Source organism: Parasteatoda tepidariorum, chromosome 10 (assembly GCF_043381705.1).
Source record: "Parasteatoda tepidariorum isolate YZ-2023 chromosome 10, CAS_Ptep_4.0, whole genome shotgun sequence".
Classification (NCBI taxonomy): domain Eukaryota; kingdom Metazoa; phylum Arthropoda; class Arachnida; order Araneae; family Theridiidae; genus Parasteatoda; species Parasteatoda tepidariorum.
This window is the reverse complement of record NC_092213.1, coordinates 73,074,601-73,095,363: the sequence shown is the minus strand read 5'-3', so window position 1 is coordinate 73,095,363 and position 20,763 is coordinate 73,074,601. Positions and strand designations below refer to the sequence as shown.

At 29.9% G+C, this 20,763-nt stretch overlaps 1 protein-coding gene across 2 annotated transcripts in view; it reads left to right on the top strand.

Annotated features, from left to right (window-relative positions):
* The window catches only part of LOC107442626 (collagen alpha-1(II) chain), a 92,393-nt gene extending 72,096 nt beyond the window's left edge, over positions 1-20,297 (top strand). The window contains exons 38-49 of one of the 2 annotated variants that reach the window (XM_043042294.2): positions 1,443-1,550; positions 1,668-1,775; positions 2,729-2,836; positions 3,480-3,587; positions 3,775-3,990; positions 5,476-5,529; positions 8,168-8,383; positions 9,857-10,058; positions 11,239-11,342; positions 13,746-13,817; positions 14,333-14,551; positions 19,846-20,297. In XM_043042294.2, coding sequence (XP_042898228.1) covers positions 1,443-1,550; positions 1,668-1,775; positions 2,729-2,836; positions 3,480-3,587; positions 3,775-3,990; positions 5,476-5,529; positions 8,168-8,383; positions 9,857-10,058; positions 11,239-11,342; positions 13,746-13,817; positions 14,333-14,551; positions 19,846-19,992 — 1,662 coding nt within the window. In that variant the 3' untranslated portion in view covers positions 19,993-20,297. Of the gene's footprint in view, positions 1-1,442; positions 1,551-1,667; positions 1,776-2,728; positions 2,837-3,479; positions 3,588-3,774; positions 3,991-5,475; positions 5,530-8,167; positions 8,384-9,856; positions 10,059-11,238; positions 11,343-13,745; positions 13,818-14,332; positions 14,552-17,211; positions 17,284-18,169; positions 18,389-19,845 lie in introns of both variants that reach the window. The other variant, XM_043042295.2, reaches the window with a different exon arrangement.
* The last annotated feature ends 466 nt before the right edge of the window (positions 20,298-20,763 follow it).

The window sequence follows — 20,763 nt, the reverse complement described above, 5'->3', positions numbered from 1 at the left end:
TCAACTTTTTACTTTAATTAAATAAAAATTTGTTTTATGGATATTTCCTATATTCCTACTAACAGTTGAAAAAAATTAAGGTTAAATTTGTCGTATCGGTTTACTTTTTCATTTCATTTATATTTTGAAACACTGATACTTAAAAAAAATATTTTAAATATCATTTTAATTTTGTTAAGAAAGCGGATTTTTTTTAAATGGATTTAATTTGACTGTACCGAAATATGGTCTGTGATTTTAAGATAAATTTAGATTGAAATGATCTAATTACAATATAAATTCTTGCTTGTTAAATTGTTTGGAGAAAAAAAAATGAAATAGTATGATTTCAAAGTCTTTACTTCAATGGTTTAAAGATAGAAAGAAAAACTACATCAAATTCTAAAACATAAAAGTGCACCATGCAGTAAAAAGAAAAAAACGCAACAAGCCCTTAAATAAGTAATATTTAAAGGTAAAAATTTTTATTATTGTTATAATTATCATTATTTGCAGTTATTAATTCACAGCCAATTGACATTAATCAATTGACATAATTACTCAAGAATTCGGAAAAATAGTAATGTATACGTGAATTTATAATATTCTCCCAATCAATTGTGATACATTATTATAAGAATTCTATAATATTCTTATAATATTCTATGTATGAATTACAAGATATTAATATGAAGTTTGTAACTAATATATTAAGTGTTTAATTTAATACCAAATTACTTAGTATTATTTCTGTATTTTGTCATTTTAAAGCCTTATAAACACCAAAAGGTATAATAAAATGAACATAAATTATTTGTTATACGCTTTAAAGCATATCCTGTTTAGTTCAGTTTTGAAATCAAAATTTGTAAAAATAATATGTAATAATAAGATAAATAGCATTTTATTTGTAAGAATGAACATTTTTCATACCTACCAGCTGCAACAGAATTTTTGTAGCACATCTGAAATGTATCCCTTTACTGTCGAGGCTATTTCTAAGTTTGAAAAAAAAAAGAATGTGACCATTTAAAGTATCAAACAATGAACTCAATATTTACACAAACATATTTAACACACATTATTTTAAATATGTCCCACTAAATATAGAGGTTACTAATCTAAATAAGGTCCACTAAATATAAGGGCTACTAAACTAAATAATGGCCCACCAATTAAGGGATTTCTAAACATTAAGATATAAATATTTTAGCATTTAGAGTGTCAATGGTAACCAAGAGGCACATCTCGAGTGCAAAATATCATTTATTTCAGCAATAGGAAAGGAGTTTTGGTCTTGATTTCAAAAAATTTTACATGAAAAAATACTAAAAACATAGATAAAAAAAGATCAAATTTTAATCAATTCATAAGGCTCTTAGATGCTTTGGAAATCTTAAAAACAAACCCATTTATTTATTTTTTTATTATTTTCTTTAATCTTATGAAACTGTTAATTTTAGGGAGCCCCTGGTGATAGTGGTAAGCCTGGAAATCCTGGACCACCTGGCAATCCTGGGCAACCAGGATTTCCTGGTCCCAAAGGAGAAGCGGGATCTGAAGGAGTACCTGTAAGTATGAAATTTATATTTTACGTATAAGTTACGCATTTTATGACCTAAAATGTTTAAAAGAAATTTTAATAAATAATCCACAATGTATTATTATTTTTTTTTTTACTTTCTTAGGGTTTGACTGGTCCTCCAGGACCCGCTGGTCCAGCCGGAGATCGAGGATTGCCTGGTATTCCTGGTGTACAAGGTCGACCTGGTCCTCCTGGACCTCGAGGATCTCCTGTAATTTTTACATTCCTGTGATATTCTTATTATAATCCTAATTTATGCACGCCGCTGAAAATTTTCAAAAGGTTTCTTTGAAGTGTTTATAACTATATTTATAAAGGCTTGCATTACATCCGCAGTGCATTGAGTTGGCCAGGGGTGGACAGATATAGGCCCACCGGCAACAGGCAGTTCAATTACATTTTTTAAGAGCAACCATGAGAGTTAGAAAAATTTACTTTGAACAGGGGTGTAGTTGAGAGGATACGAGGGGGAAAGGCATACACCCCAAATCACATCTTTTTCAATAAATTCCCATTTCTGCCAATATTACAGTTTTTTATTAATTGCAAATTTCATTTGTTTCTTTAACTTTTTTATGTACTGTAATTTATTTTATTTTTTCTAAAAATTGGGTAAAAGGTAAAGTTCTTCATCGCTTTTGGCTTCTGCTTAATGCGCAATGCCAAAGCTAACAGTCAAAGAACTACAAAGAGAAAAAAATTGCATTAAAATGGTTATATAATATTAGTTCAGTAAATTAATTTAATAAAACTGTTACTATTGAACTTAATTTATATCTATTGATTTGTATGGCACAATGTATACCTTTTCAGAAAGGCAAAGCTAACTACGGAATGCAGTATGTAATCAATTTAAAAGGGGCAGCCCTCCGCCAACCCCCCACCCCACTTTCACAAAATAGCCCCCGCGCTAAAACAAATGCTCACCCCTGGAATCTTTAAGTATGGTTAAATAACAATAAAATAAAGGTTTTGCAGTTTATAATATATTTTACCTTAAATTATCAATATGTCCATGCATGTTTTATTAATATTTTCCACCTATTTTTACATATAGAAATGATTTTTAGAAAATTATTAGAATTAATTTTAGAATAATTTAATTTTATTTAATTAATTTGTATTCATAAAACTACATTAAAAAATACCATTTTTTATTATCAGGGTGATCGTGGTATGGAAGGTAAAAGTGGCTCTGATGGACCTCCTGGAGCTCAAGGTCTCCGTGGGCCTCCTGGACCCCCAGGACCATCTGGAGAATCTGGACCACAAGTAAGTAAATTAAAATTTTAAAGAAGTCTTATTTCTTAATTAAATAAAGAACAAGCAGTAAACTTCTTATTGTGCAAAATTTTTATTCATATTGTCATCATATTAATCATTTATAATCATATTATAATCATTTATAATCATATTATAATCATTTATCATCATATTAAAATCATTTATAATCACATTTATAATCATCTATAAAATCACTTTTGCACTAATAAATTAAACTATTTTTTTCTGTAGTTTAACATACATTAACAAATATTAATTTTATCCATATTTTTTTCATATTTCACCTTTTTTCATTTTCAGCATTAACGTTTCACGCAATATAGCCAGCTCTCGGGATGTCAAACTTTCTTTAGATTAAAAATATCTTATAGATTAAAATGTCTGCAGATTAAAATATGTTTATATCACAAATGACTTATTTGTTTGTGACTGATTAGAGTATGAATTTAATGTTATTGAGAGTATTGCAACCACGTATTATTGTGCATCAATGTTAGTGAAAGCAAATTTTATTTGGAGAAACATTGACTAAAATTTATTTAGATAATGTTATAAAGTGTATTTGTTTTTCGTTGATTAAAATATTAATGAACTCTTATTACTTACATGCACTTTTTTAAATCATTTTTAGGGCCATCCTGGAAAAGAAGGACAACCTGGAATATCTGGAAGACCAGGAGATAAAGGGCCACCAGGACCTGCTGGAAACCCGGGACCACCTGGAATACAAGGAATTCAAGTAAGATTAAATATTACTTATTTTTCAAATAAAACATAGCATTTTTACTTTATATTTAATGATACTTCATTGCATTTTATTGATAATGATTTATTGATAATACAATTTATTGACAAATAATTGGACAATGAAAATTATTTACTAACCAAATACAATATAAAAAATCATTAAATTTCTTTTATTAAAGGGACCACCTGGACCCCTTGGCCCAACTGGACCCGTAGGAGAAAGAGGTGAGCGAGGAGAAACGGGACCACGAGGAGTGCCGGGACCACAGGGTGTTAGGGGTCAACCAGGACCCAGTGGACCAGCTGGAATGAAAGGTGAACGTGGTGATGCTGGAGAACAAGGCATGAAGGGTCATCGAGGTCTAATTGGTCTTCAAGGAATGGCTGGACAACCTGTAAGAACTCTTCTTTTATATTCCGTTTATGTACTGTGAAATATTAATTTTATTACAGCGTTTATTATTTTCTAATTCTAATAAGGTTTGCTACACTTAAGTCACGAAGCAGTGAGATTGTGCATAATTTTAAGCCCTAAGACTTACCATTTAATTACTTAATTTCTTCAATTCATATAAGGTGGAATAATTAAGTGAAATAAAAATTATTTTATACTGGAGGGGGAAAATGAAAACTCATATTTTGAATGATATTGTTGCAGTTTACCATACAGAGAAAATTTTGTGGTTTATTCCACAAGATTAGTTGTAAAATTTGAAGGAAGCTAAACTTTTCCAAGAAAATATGAGATCTATATTATATTTTTAAACCTTATAAATGTTTTTAATAATTGGAATAATGACCACTGCCTCGTGAATCCTCTGTAAATTAACAATGTGGCTTTATAAATTAGACCAATTTATAAAACCACATTGTTAATTTACAGGGGATTCACGCTCAGCGGTCATTATTGCTCAGTGGTCATTATATTATTTTTAGGAAAAATGTAACTTTTTGCACATTTCTCATTTCGAAATAAATTCATATCTTTTGGTTAAGCTACAAAAGAAAAATAATCTAGTTTGTCAATGAGCTAATCGGGGTGACTTCTTTTTTATATTAATATTAATTATAATTAAAGGACAAGTTAAAATTAGATCGAAGTAAATAAGATCTTACATTATTAGCAGTTTTTAGTATATTTCAATAAAGTAGCTCAAATTATTGGCCATTTCCATTTTTAAGATGAATTTTAAAATTGAAGCTACATAAACGAATATTAGAAATTAAATTTTTAAGAGTTTTAAATTTGAAAGTTTAAATTGAGCGCGAGGAATGAATATCAATTTACAACAATATCTTGATTTTCCCCCGCTTCATCGGTAATCCGTTAGCAAGTTTTGAGGAATCGGTAATCCGAAATGAAATTACTTCCGTGTAGCGAAATGTTGCCAATCTCTCAATTTCACTATCAAATAAAAATTGCGAGTTTATCTCGTCTTTTAAATTGCATTATAAAAGCCAATTTTTTGTAAGTTCTTCATAAACAAGATCCAGAATCTATGTTACTTCACCACCGAATATATTATCGCCATAGGTTGCGTGATATTGTATAAAAAGATGATTCATTACCGGAATTGAGATTAGCCGTTAGATTCACTATGTGAATAAAATGACGAATATCTTGTACTTGCAAGAGATCCGATACTTTTTTTTGGTAACCTGAAAATGTAAATAATAATACTGATCATGAAATTTTTCAAATCAATATCTGAACTAAGTAAAGACTTATAGCATATAAATAGATTTTCACAAAATATTTATCATGAAAAAGTACACACTTGTGTGTTTTTTTATTTATTTCAATCTTTTAATTGCCATCTGTCTATTTATTGCTCTTAATTTCTTAACACGCCAGTTCATATAACAATTTTCACTTGCAGGGTGTTTCTGGTGAGAAGGGCATGACAGGACCTCCTGGCCCTCCTGGAATGGAAGTAAGTTTCATTTTATAATTCATTTTATAATTCATTTCATCATTATTATTCATTTCAAGATTTTATAAAGTTCATAATAAAAGGACTGATAAACTAAAGGGTTCAGAAATCTTCTTTAGATTTTTTTTTAATTCCAATGAGCTGCACAATCAGTCTTCCCGATGAGCAGACCTAGTGCGATCTCCAGAAGTGGTATCCACTCTTTCAGGACCACCACAATGGGTGATATACCGTTGGCCATGTTAATTTAGATGTCTAGTTTCTGCCACACTAGATGGCAGCACCGAGACTCTATTTGGATGCTAAAGTGCAGGCGATATCTAAATCTTCTTCAGATATCCCCTTGTATTCTCCTTCCATTTAAGACGCATTAATTAAATAATGCTCTTTTTTGGAGGAAGATTAATAGCCGCTCATAGGTTGTTGGTCCTTCTTTTGACCGAGCATTGTTCGAAGATTTTACAGCTGTAGTAAAAAATAAAACACATTTAACTTACACTGATCTTAAATATACCAAAAACCAGTGCTACTAGGTCGTCTCCTCGTTTGAATTAAACTCTGAAGCAGTTATTAAATCGTAGTTACAATACAAAACAGGTGATCAGAACTGTTAAGCGGCCCAAAGATTTATGTATATGAATACAGAAGTTTGGGTTTTCAAAATTAGAAAAAGTAGAGAATACGAAGGAAGGTTATCTTTAAAATAGAACTGCCAGAAATACACTCTATAACAAAAAAATCGACGCACCAAGAAGGAGTTGTCCGATTGAAACGANGCCCTCCTGGAATGGAAGTAAGTTTCATTTTATAATTCATTTTATAATTCATTTCATCATTATTATTCATTTCAAGATTTTATAAAGTTCATAATAAAAGGACTGATAAACTAAAGGGTTTAGAAATCTTCTTTAGATTTTTTTTATATTTCCAATGAGCTGCACAATCAGTCTTCCCGATGAGCAGACCTAGTGCGTTCTCCAGAAGTGGTATCCACTCTTTCAGGACCACCACAATGGGTGAGATACCGTTGGCCATGTTAATTTGGACGTCTAGTTTTTACTACACTAGATGGCAGCACCGAGACTCTATTTGGATGCTAAAGTGCAGGGGATATATCTAAATCTTCTTCAGATATCCCCTTGTATCTTCCTTCCATTTAAGACGCATTAATTAAATAATGCTCTATTTTGGAGGAAGAATTATAGCCGTTCATAAGTTGTCCGAAGATTTTACAACTGTAGTAAAAAATAAAATACATTTAACCCTTTAATAGGCCCTTTATTTCTAGTAAAGGTAAATTAAAGTATTTTTGGAATTGAAATTGTTTTAAGAACAGTAATTGATAAAAAAAAAACTCATTTAGTTTAAAAAAATGCCATTTTTTTGGAGGTAAATATATTTAACATGACCTATTAGGATTTTACTGACTTTTATTTTTCTTTATTTATAAAATAAAGTCCTTAAATGCTACAAACTTCAAAAGGAATTATGTATTTTATAACTTTTATACGTTTTTTAAAAGTGACAAATGGTTACCAATTTTATTCAAACTCATTTCAAGAGAGCTGAAGTTATTGAAAAATGGAAACCTAAATTAAAAGTGGTAAAACGTGGTGGTAAGTATACTTACCACGGCCTTCAAAAGGGTTAACTTACACAGATCTTAAAAATACCAAGAACCCGTGCTTCTAGGTCGTCTCCTCGTTTGAATTAAACTCTGAAGCAGTTATTAAATCGCAGCTGCAATACAAAATAGCTGATCAGAACTGTTGAGAGGCGCAAGGATTTATGAATATGAATGCAGAAGTTTGGGTTTTCAAAATTGGAAAAAGTAAAGAATACGAAGGAAGATTATCTATAAAATAGAACTGCCAGAAATAGTATGAGTCAGTGCGGTTTATAAATTAAGTAATTAAAGATTTGATAAAGTTCATAATGAAAGGACTGATAAACTAAATATTAATAGATCGATCGATAAACCAAATCTGCGTTTCCTTGTTTTACAACGTGTTTAACACAAAAATATTCAAGATTTAAAAAAAAAGGCATTTAATTTTTGCTGTTATGAACATTTTCATTTTCCGTAATTGCTATTCTAAGATGATGAAGTAGTGATTTCCTGTATTAATGTATAATTGTTTTGGATGAGATAGAAAAAACAGTTACTATGTTTCTTAATAATTGTTTTTGAAACTAAATTTTAAATTTTTATGCTTAGTGAATCATAGTTACGAAATTTTGCACAATCATAAGTCTGAAAAGACTTATGATTGTTTGAAAAGTAATTAAAAAATCAACTAATCTATGAAACTTCTAACAATTCATAAAAATTTCAAAATTTAATCAAATACAACTAGAGTGTTCTAAAGCATCAGAACAAAACTCGAATGATATAAAAAATAAAATAAATAAGTAAAAATATAAACATAGTTACTGTATTCAAATGTTTATAAAATTTCGATAAATTGTCTTCAGAAAATACACTAACTAGTAAATTTCCTTTCAACGTTAATTTAATATAACGTTAATTGCTCAAAAAAATTTATTTTTTGACCAACTTATTTACTTACTATTCTACTACTTATTTAGTTCTGTTATATGATTCATATATTTGGTAACCGTTAATTCATTTATTTAGGGTCCTCCAGGATCTAAGGGTCCCCCTGGTAGAGATGGAAGTCCAGGAAATCCTGGTTTAATAGGTCCCGTCGGTCCTAGAGGTCACTCTGGTGATTCTGGCAAGCCAGGTCCAGTTGGAGCACCAGGGCCTCCTGGTTTACCAGGACCTCCTGGGGAACCATTCGGGTACGAAGCAAGTGCTTTGGCTGCCCTGTTTAGCCAAGGACAAATGAAAGTAAGCATTTTATTCACAATTGAAAACATTTGATTCATCAAATACTTTGTTTAAAAGAGCAGTTTTGACACAGTGGTTAAACCATTGTATGTTGTACACATTGTGTGTTAACGCATTACAGTGGTTAACAGACAATAATTAACACACACTTCACACAAAAATTCATTTTTGAAAACGTAAAATGTTTTTATGCAATCTTTGCAATCACACAAAAGTTTAAAAGTTGGAAGCAAAACTATTTTTTTCTTTCTATTTTTCAAAGGAAATAATTCATTTTGTGGTAACCAGAATTATACAGTAAATTATTCAAAAAATACATTCAGTATTCAATTGCATGGCGTAAAATTTTTTTAAAGTGAAATTGTAGGCATAGTGGCAAGTTTACTCGAACTCTTAAGAAATTCACTTCTTTATGGAAAGAAATCCACCATTTTACGGATTAGTTGTCCACATGAAATGTGTTAAAACGTTGAGAACAACCGAGGTTCCATCCTTGGTGACGGATGTAGCTCGGCCAACTTCTGATCGATAGACACCATTTGAAGATAGAGTCTTGAAAAAACAAGGCTAGGCCAAAGGCCATAGTTAGGTGGTGTGATGAACCAGCTATCCCCAAAAGAGTAAAGAAGAAAATATAGAAGATCTATGTTTTAGGGTGGAGTGAAAAAAAAAGTTTTCGATAATTGAAGAGCACTAATTCCCAAAAGTTATGTAGGGACTACTATATCACGTGTGAATTTTTTCAGATTTTTTAAGTATCATCTTCTCTTTCCGGAATAGCCCTAAAATTCTGAAATTTTTCAAAAAACATCAAATTGGTAAATTTTTTAAAAATTGTCATATAAAAACAATTTACCACTGAAAAGTTGTGCATTAAATGAAATATTACTAGTGATTTTTTCAAAATTTTTCTAGCATATTTTCCTTTTCTGCAATATTCTTCAACTCCGTAGCCTTGTAATTTTGAACCCAATCCAGAAGACAAGGGAACTCCTGGATTAAGTAGTAAGAAAAATTTTACTTTCGTGGAGGACTTTTTGACCAAACTAATCTGCACTTACATTACATGGAGAGGAAAAACACTAGAATCCCCAACGGTTATCCTGACGGCAAGGGGACTCTAATCCATGATTCGTCTAAAACTGAGAATATTTCACATCTGCACTGTTTTCGGTGCTAACCGGATGCGGAATTCGAATCAACCAGCCATCATCGGGATTCGAACCTGGTTCACTCTCATTGGAAGGTAAACGCTCTTTTCCATGAGCCATCGCGGCTCAGGCGGAAAGATTGTCTTCTTTTTACGTTACGCTCGTTACGCCATTCACTGCTGCACAATTTAGTGTATCACACACAATTTAGCACAATTTAGTGTATGTTATTCTTCCTGACGCACGGCAATTATGAAATGCATTTAAAAATTATGAAATTTATAGAAAACATCGCAATTAAATATCATTTATTTCCATTCAGGGTCCAGATCCAGCTTTAGGCGACGAACCAGACAAACTGTTTTCACCCGACACTCCCATTGAAGAGAAACAACGATTGGTGTTCGAGTTCTACGATAAACTTATTCAGGAATATGAAGAATTCAGGAAGCCCAACGGAGAAAAAAAGAATCCAGCTACAACTTGCAAAGATCTGTTTGTTGCCCATCCAGAACTACCAAGCGGTAAGTCACTTTATTATTAAGAAGCTCAGGTGAAAAATGAAATAAATTTGAGCGGGAAAACACAACAAATGAGAAAATAATAATAATAATGAATTCTAACATTTATTCCAAAGACAACTGTCAAAATATGGAAAGTTAGGTGGAAGTTTATCTTCCAACTGTATCAGAAGTGTCATCGCAATAAAGATTGAATTTTCATAAAAGTAACAAGGGTTATCCTTCACAAATTGAATTAATAAGTATTTTGGCTACCACTATCTATAATTTATTTAAATGCGTAGATTTCTAAAGAGTTAATAAAAAAAACTGAAAAAATTATATAATAAAAAATATAATATAATAAATTATATCCTATTAGTACATTCTATTGGAAGCGACATACTTCAGTTCTTCGTTTAAGAAATGGTCGTTTTTTAACGTGTTAGAAAGCAATTATTTTAACATTTCTAGTGGTTTTTGACATTTGTTGAATTAGCGTTGCACTACTGGATATACTGCACAGGAAAGGGTTAAATAATATTTTTTAGCATGTCATATCTTAATTACTTTTAATTTTCCTTCGGTTTGGATAAAAATTTAACAGTGTGTTACTAATGAATAACTGTCAACATGTACGGTCGTTGAGAAAAATTTTCATAATGGCAGCAACATTATACAGTTTTGACGTATAAAATCTTCCATTTAACCTATTAAAAAAATTTTAACCAACCACGACAAATCAATAATTAAAAAGTATATATATATATAATCAAAATATATTTAACTTTTATTATTAGATTTATTAGAAGTTTTTTTTTATTAAAATCCTATATGATATCTTTACTTATAAATCATTGCTTGAGCTGTGCACCATAGCATGCTAGTTCAACTGCCTCATTTATCTCTAATTATCTATGCCAACAGTCCTAGTTGCCCTAGAGCAAATTCCAGATGAAGAAGTGTGGTGGGCGCTCCGCGGGCTAGAACTTCACCAAAGATCTAAGTCACGTCCAGTCAATTAACTTAACTCTTACTTATCCAATTTTACATTTACGTAATAACTTTTCACCCCCTTCTTCCCTCATTGTCCAATCCAATTTCGATGAATGAGCAGATAGCCCTGCATGCTAGGTACGCTGAACTTAATGTTTATATCGGTAATTCAACCAGTTCTAACCTACCAAACCTTCTTTTCTTCTAGGAACCTATTGGGTGGATCCTAACCAAGGAGATCCTAAAGATGCCATCCAAGCTTTCTGCAATTCTGAAAGTAGAGCCACGTGTGTCTCAGCTAGACCTGAACAGGTTTGGTCTTTCTAAATATTTTAAAATTGAGAAATGAATAAAACTACAGTGCATTTTTGTTCTGTAGCACGAGATTTTAAAACAGATCGCAGATGCTTTTACATCACTGATTTGAAATCTGCAATCGGTTTCTTTTTACAAGTTTTTGTGTAATTTAGAAATTTGGTTCAAAATAGGATTTTTTAAAATTTACTCAAGTGACTCTTACGTGTCCCCAGTTCAGTGGTTCGTAGGGAGTGGTGTTAAGAATGATACATTTCACTTGATGTTGCTATACGTTAAGGTCATATGTTTTTTGCCTTTAGTGGTATTTTTAAAGGAGCAGACAAGTGTTTATATGTAAGCCTATATTTTCTTAATTAACTTGTACATTTAGACAAAAAATAAACTAAACTAAAGAACCATTTCGAAAACACCTGTTGCTTTCGGAAGAAATAATTTGTTCCTCCTAGTGTTTAGTTAGTTTCATTTTCGTTAAAAAATACAATCACTTCATATAAAATCTCATTTAATTTAAGACTTAATCTACGGCTAAACAAAAATTAATTTACTTATTATTATAAAGTTTCTTAAGCATGGTTGCTCCCATCAACCAAGCGGATATCTGACCTCACAGTGTTAAAGCAAACTGTAATACAAATCCATGCCCGATAGGGATAGAGGCCGCTCCTACTATAACTAAACATAGTTGTTCAAGAAATACTTAGTGCGACTAATCCAGACATGCTGGTGTTTACACAAACTTTTCAATAACGATACATATTCAGGAGTAGATTAGATAGAGTTATGTTAATTTAATGTAAACACGGGGGTAGTTTCGATTGAATAATTAGATTAAATCGATAAACTTAATTAGGTTTCTATCACTTCGTATATTTTTAGGCTCACGTATCAACCCTGTACTAAACTTTCAGTCAGATCTTCCCGTAAGTGCAATAAGTACCGATCGCTAAAATAAAATAACAAATACCCTGGATAATTTTTGATTTAATGATCGGATATAATATAATAGTGTAATAACTAAATGGTGTAACGAGATAGCTTTAAATTTGCTAATTAATTCGTGCAGGCCATATTTTCAGTTACGGAATCAAACATGAAAACGAACTTTCCCTGAATAAATGCACCTTAACTTTGAAAAACTTCGATTCTTGAATCCTCAAAATATAAAGGGTAGCAGCAATCTGAAAATACCGTCCTAAGTTTAGTCAGAAGAGGGTTCGAAATTCAGAACAGCTTAATGTTAATTTCACTTTCAGCGTATTTTGCCATGTCAAAGAAATTAAACTTGAAAAAATTTGCACGCCTTATAATTTACAAATTTTTTGACTATTAGTAAATGAAATAATTATAAAAAATAATATTTTATGTGGAATTATTTTTGCATAAATTATGTGGAATTATTTTGTATAACAAGCTTTAAAACAATGTAGAAAACCTTTTGAAATTGAAAAAATTTTGCACACAATTATAAAATTTTTTATTCAAACATAATTTCATGTAAGAAATAGATTTTAATAATTATTTTTCACAATTTTATTTAAAAAGTGTCTATAACTTTTTGCCTTATAATATTCCACGTTTTATTTCATTGTGTATTGCGTAATTCTAGCTGACAATATACAAAATTTGTAAGGAAAAAGATCGAACAGATCTTAAGAAATGAATCTTTATGAGTGCTGCTTTAATGAAATTTTATTGTTCGACTGATTTCGCTTAAATTTTGTTTGTTCTGTCATTTAAAATTGACATAGTTTAAAATAATTCACAAATTTACATACATTTTCAAAAATGTTTCGACCCTTACGATATAAAATAATAAATAATAATTAAAAACTGTTTTTTATATGAAATTATCATTGAAAAAAAAGAGTTTTATATTTGTGTGAGAGAAATTTTTAATTAACTCAATAGGTTCTTGAGATAGGTCGAAATACTCAAAAAGTGAATTTAGCAAAGGTATCAAAGCTTTTTACCGCTTACCTGAGCAAACTATTGGGACCAAATTTTCCGAATTGCGAAAAACTCCTATATTTTAGGTGTAAAGATCACAAAACTGTAAAAAGAAGCACGTTTATTTAGAAAAAGTACATTGTGTCTGATTTCGTAACTTAAAATATCGTCAACATTCATAAATTAGTTTATTATCAGTCATTTGATCAAAAGTTATTCATGGTGCTAGCTGTTTTTAATTTTCACTCCGTGCAGTGTGCAAAATAATATGTTTGTTAACAAATGCACTTAGAATTTATTCAGCTCCAAATCCTTTCGGCTAAAGATTTCTAATCAATACTCATTTAAGTTTATTTCATTAATCGTACAGAAAAACCTAGAAACATGAATAAATTCTTTCCTTTTTTACGAATGAAAATTTTAGACAATTTTATTGTTGTGTTTTTGCAGATCAAGAAGGGCAGTTACTTCATTGGAAAGAAGCAAGAAACATGGTTTAGTACAATGAATGGTGGTTTCACGGTGAGTTGATGGTTATTAGATTTAATTTTCGTGTTATAAAAAGCAAAGAAGCTTTTATCTATCTAGTTATCAAATAAATCTTTCTCTATAAGCAAATGAACAATATATTGAATGAATGAACAATTCTCTATAACCAAATGAACAACGTTTGATTTATAAATGTATATATATATATATACAGGNACTCGTCACAAATCAGAAATCAAACCTTTCTCTGCCTAATTGGCAAATAAACTGTTATCCAATTATTAACTAAATAAACTTTTATCCATTTAGTTATCATACAAACTTTTATCTATACATTATAAATAATTTATCTATTAATGATTCAATAAACTGATAAAACTTTTTTATTTTCAAATTAACAAATAAACTGTTATCCAATTATTAACTAAATAAACTTTTATCCATTTAGTTAGCGTACAAACTTTAATGTATTTTATAAGAGTATAAACGTTTATTTATTTAATTAGTAAATAAATTTTCCTAATTAATAAGACTTTATTTCCGTTTAGTTCAACTACAAAGCTGATCGAATCCAACTCAGTTTCTTGCAACTCCTCAGTCAGAATGCAGAACAAAATGTGACTGTTCATTGCAAAAATGTATTTGTTCATAAAGATGCCAAGAAAAGTAGCCAGAGGGCTGCCAAGTTAATGGCTTACAATGACATCGAATTGACTGCAGATGGAAATCCTATGTTCACATATACATCGATATTAGATAATTGCCAGGTGAATATTATTAATTTTATTTATTTATTTTTATTTCAGTTGAGATTATGAAGCATTCAATTTTCACGCAAGAAAATTTCTTCTTAAATGATTGACATTCAGAAATTTGGGAATTAAATTCCGTGTAAAAATTTACAAAGCATTACTCGATCCAACCCCAAAGATGGCATCTTTGAACATGCGAAAGACTGAAACTGCAAGTGTACAAGTCCTTAAAAATATACAGGGTATTTTGTTATGATCACCCTTAATATATATAGTTTAGAAACACTTGTAAAACAGTGTAATAAAAAAAACATGGCATATTAAGTGGGGGTAATTAATACACAGTGAAAGCGAACCAAAAACGTTCTTGAGCTCTGATAAATTACTATTAAGATCCTTACAAGCTATTATTATGGAGTACTGCTATTTTATTTTTAAGATTTACATAAGGAAAGCAAGACGATGACGCCCATCACAACCAACATACAGAGTAAATTAAAATATTCTGCGATGTTGAGGGAAAAATATGTTAGAGAATCCCTTGTCTAGAAGAAATTTTATCAAATACTAGATACTTAAGAAAAAGTTCGATTAATTCTTTGATTTTTCTTCTGTGGATACGACTTTTTCCTTCAGTTATTAAGCAACGGACTTACCTCAAAGTAAATATAGCTTAATTACGTGATAAATTTTTGCGTCACATCGAGTGTTTAAAGACAGTAAATATTNCATCCAGAGATGCCAACTTGCTCCGCTTTGTAAAATAGTATTTCCTAGTGATAGCGAAAGTCAAGTTACTTTCAGTTTAGTATTTTTCCTTTTAAGTACTTTTTTCACCACTAAATATCAAAAACTATAAGTAACATATAAAATGCAACGTTAAGGAAACAATCTACTGGTTACTCTATTAAAAAGTAAGCGTAATTATCCTTCTCCAGCGAAATTTACTACATAATTTGCTACCACTTTATTATAACAATTCGAGAAGACGGAGCAGTTGGCATCGCCAGAGAAGGGTGACATTTTCGGAAGAACGGAGGTGAAAAACAGATGCCACTTTCGACTACTGTTTGCACGTAATACTGCGCGAATTAATGAAACGAAAACTGCTCATTTCCCTGATCGTCAAAGGGTTAAATTTGCTAATTAGTTTGTGCAGACCATATTTTCGGTTACGGAATCAAACACGAAAACGAACTTTCCTTGAATTAATGCACCTTAATTTTGAAAGACTTAGATTCTTGAATCCTCAAAATATAAAGGGTAGCAGCAATCTGAAAAATACCGTCCTAAGTTTAGTCAGAAAAGCGTTCGAAATTCAGAACAACTTAATGTTAATGTCACTTTTAGCGTATTTTGCCATATCAAGGAAATTAAATGTGAAAAAATTTGCGCGCCTTACAATTCACAAATTTTTTGACTATTAGTAAATGAAATAATTATTAAAAATAATATTTTGTGTGGAATTATTTTTGTATAAATTATGTGGAATTATTTTGTATAACAAGCTTTAAAACAATGTAGAAAACCTTTTGAAATTGAAAAAATTTTGCACACAATTATAAAATTTTTTTATTCAAACATAATTTCATGTAAGAAATGGATTTTAATAATTATTTTTCACAATTTTATTTAAAAAGTGTCTGTAACTTTTTGCCTTATAATATTCCACGTTTTATTTCATTGTGTATTGCGTAATTCTAGCTGACAATATACAAAATTTGTAAGGAAAAAGATCGAACAGATCTTAAGAAATGAATCTTTATGAATGCTGCTTTAATGAAATTTTATTATTCGATGATTTTGCTTAAATTTTGTGTTCTGTCATTTAAAATTGCATAGTTTAAAATAATTCACAAATTTACATGCATTTTCAAAATTTTTCGACCCTTACGATATAAAATAATAAATAATATTTAAAAACTGTTTTTTATATGAAATTATCATTGAAGAAAAAGAGTTTTATATTTGAGTGAGAGAAATTTTTAATTAACTCAATAGGTTTTTGGGATAGGGCGAAATACCCAAAAAGTGAATTTATCAGAGGTATCAAAGCTTTCTGCCGCTTACCTGAGCAAACTATCGGGACCAAATTTTCCGAATTGCGAAAAACTCCGATATTTTAGGCGTAAAAAACACAAAACTGTAAAAAAAAAAATCCGAACTGCGAAAAACTCCTATATTTTAGGCGTAAAGAACACAAAACTGTAAACAAAAAAAACAAAAAATCCGAATTGCGGAAAACTCCGATATTTTAGACGTAAAGAACACAAAACTGTAAAAAAAAAAAAAAAAAAAAAAAAAGAACATGTTTATTTAGAAAAGTACATTTTTTTGTCTGGTTTCGTAGCTTAAAATATCGCCACATTGATAAATTAGTTTATTAACGTTTAGGTCTTTGAACCATGAAAATTCCAATCATTAGATCAAAGGTTATTCATGGTGCTAACTTTTTAATTTCCGTTCTGTACAGTGTGCAAAATAATATGTTTATTAACAAATGCACTTAGAACTTCTTCAGCTCCAAATTCTTTCAGCTAAAGATTGTTAATCAATACTCATTTAAGTTTATTTCATTATTCTCATAAATCGTACAGAAATCCCTAGAAACATGAACAAATTCCTTCATTTTACGAATGAAAATTTTAGTCAATTTTATTGTTGTGTTTTTGTAGATCAAAAAGGGCAATTACTTCATTGGAAAGAAGCAAGAAACATGGTTTAGTACAATGAATGGTGGTTTCACGGTGAGTCCATGGTTATTAGACCTAATTTTCGTTTAAAAAAAGCAAAGAAGCTTTTAACAATCTAATTATAAATAAACTTTGATTCATTTAAGAAGCAAATAAACCTTTCTCTATTTAATAAGCAATTAAACTCTTATCTATTTTATAAGTAAATTAACCTTTCTTTTTTTAATTAGCAAATAAGCTTTTATCAATTCAAAAAGCAAATATACATTTCTCTTTTTAATAAGCAAATGAACAATCTATATATATTTAAAAAACAAGCTTTTCTCTATTTAATAAGCAATTAAACCCATATCTGTTTAATAAGTAAATTAGTCTTTCTCTATTTAATAAGCAAATAAAATTTTTATTCACTAAACATTTCTCTATTTAATAGGCAAATGGACCTTATATATATTTAAAAATCAAACCTTTCTCCATCTAACTAGCAAATTAACTTTTATCCATTTAAAAAATACGTGAGCTTTTATGTATTTTAAATGAAAACAACAGTTTATCTATATAATTAGAAAATAAACTTTTATCCATAAATAATAAAGTAATTTTATCTATCCAATTAGCAAATAAACATTTATACATTTTATACATTTAATAAAAAACAAATCATTCAATATTTAAAAAGCAAATCGTCTATTTAATAAGCAAAACTTTGAAAAATATTACATCTATCTAATTATCAAATAAACTTTTATCTATGTAATAAATAATTTAACTACTATTTATTCAATAAACTTATGAACTTTTTTATTTATCAAATTAACAAATGAATTGTTATCCAATTATTAATTGAATTAACTTTTATCTATTTAATTAGCATCTAAACTTTTATTTACCTAATTGCTAAATATTTTTTTCTAATTAATAAGACTTTATTTCAATTTAGTTCAACTACAAAGCTGATCGAATCCAACTCAGTTTCTTACAACTCCTCAGTCAGAATGCAGAACAAAATGTGACTGTTCATTGCAAAAATGTTTTCGTTCATAAAGACGCCAAGAAAAGTAGCCAGAGGGCTGCCAAGTTAATGGCTTACAATGACATCGAATTGACAGCAGATGGAAATCCTATGTTCACATATACATCGATATTAGATAATTGCCAGGTGAATATTATTAATTTTATTTATTTATTTTTATTTCAGTTGAGATTATGAAGCATTCAATTTTCACGCAAGAAAATTTCTTCTTAAATGATTGGCATATAGAAATTTGGGCATTAAATTCCGTGTAAAAATTTACAAAGCATTAAATTATCCAAAATCTATCCAACACCAAAGGTGGCATCTTTGAAGATGCAAAAGACTCAAACTGCAAGTGTACAAGGCCTTAAAAATATACAGGGTATTTTGTTATGATCACCCTTAATATATATATTTTAGAAACACTTGTAAAACAGTGTAATAAAAAAAACATGGCATATTAAGTGGGGGTAATTAATACATAGTGAAAACGAACCAAAAACGTTCTTAAGCTCTGATCAATTACTATTAAGGTCCTTACAAGCTATTATTATGGAGTACTGCTATTTTATTTTTAAGATTTACATAAGGAAAGCAAGACGATGATGCCCATCACAACCAACATACAGAGTAAATTAAAATATTCTGCGATGTTGAGGGAAAAATATGTTTAAGAATACCTTGTCTGGAGGAAATTTTATCAAATACTAGATACTTAAAAAAAAATTCGATTAATTCTTTGATTTTTTTTTCCTGTGAATGCCAGACTTTTTTCCTTCAGTTATTAAGCAACTAACTTGCAAACTTACTAACAGACTTGCCTCAAAATAAATTTAGTTTAATTATGTGATAAATTTTAGGGTCACATCGAGTGTTCAAAGACAGTAAATATTTGTTATTGATCTTGGAGTGACCGCTAACGATGGATCTTTGTCATTAAATAAAAAAATTAATCAAAGAAATATCAAAGAAAGTATATATCACAAAAGTTGCATTGGTAGCTTTATAGATTCTTATGCGCAATTCTAAAATTTGCATTGCGTTAAATAATGAACAATAAAAAAAATATAGTAGTTACAGTAAAAATTCAAATTTTTAAACTGCTGTTCTCTAAGACTTATTAAACTAATCTTTTATACGCTGAGTTTTTAATATGTATTTTTTTTAACTGAAGTGATTTCCCTGCTCAATATATATAAACCACTGAAATATATTTTTAAAAAAACCACTGTTGATATCAGTCACCATTTATTACACGAGGAGTCTTCAGCCGGTGGGGATCGAATCCACGAACTCTTGGACATGGGACCAGTGCCCTACCAACCAGGCTATCTCGGCCTCATTCCAAAAATTTGGAAATATCGATGTAGGTCGATTTTCCATAAGAATCATGCTTAGTTCTTATCATCACGAATGATAAGAACTAGCACGATTCTTATGCCAATACTTCTATTTTAGTCTTCATACATAAACTCTATAAAATAGTAACTAAAAATGGAAATTTTATTGTATATTTGTCTTTTGAAGTAAAGTATCAACATTATAGCAAGAAAAAACAACTATTTCAAATATTAATATTTTTAATGTATATTTAATTTCAGCTGCGAGAAAACAAATGGGCTCAAACGGTCTTACACTATGAAACAGATAAACCACAAAGATTGCCAGTTGTTGATCTATCTCTAACAGACATCGGTGGAAGAAATCAAGAATTTGGATTCGATCTTGGACCTGTGTGCTTCTCTTAACGTGGCATGCCATTTTTGTGATAAAAGTATTTAGAGAAGCCGAAAAGAAAAAAAAAACACTTTTTGCTGAAAACTCACTGTTGCACAGAATACCAAACACTGCCAAATATTTATCATAAACTTTATTTTTGTCGCATCATTTTATTATTTTTTTATAACTTAAAAGGACCCCGTACTTTAATGAGTATTGAAAGGAAAGTATTGATCATCACTCGTCACAAATCAGCTTTTGTTGTGTTTCATTCGAGGCACTTTACTGTAAATCTTGTAATGAATCTGTAATAAATTATAATTTGTTGTTTTTAGATAGTTATTTCTTTCTCTCTAAATTTTAGACATGGAACCCATCCCCAGAAAGCATGTAACCTTACGGCAACCGTGTTTTGGAATTTTCTTTTTATCGTCGCGAAAACGTTTGTATTAAAAACCTTTTTTCAATGAAACAAAAACATTGCAGCTTCAAACCTTTCATCCTAAAAGGATTAAAAATTAATTTTAAAGCTTTTTAAAAAAGCATTGTTACTTAAGGCCTGGTTTCTTAGGACAGGACGCCGTCAGCTGGAAATCAGCGCTAACCTCTGATTGGTCCATTTGTGAGTTTGATAGTATACGTCATCGAACGCTCATCTTGAACTACAATTGCCGTCCAACTCAACTGCAGTTGGATTACAACGTGACGTTAACCACAGAAGCAATGGCGGACAACATCCAACAGCACATTGAAATCAGCCAAGATTTTGATTTTGACATTAAACATAGCTTCTTCATTAA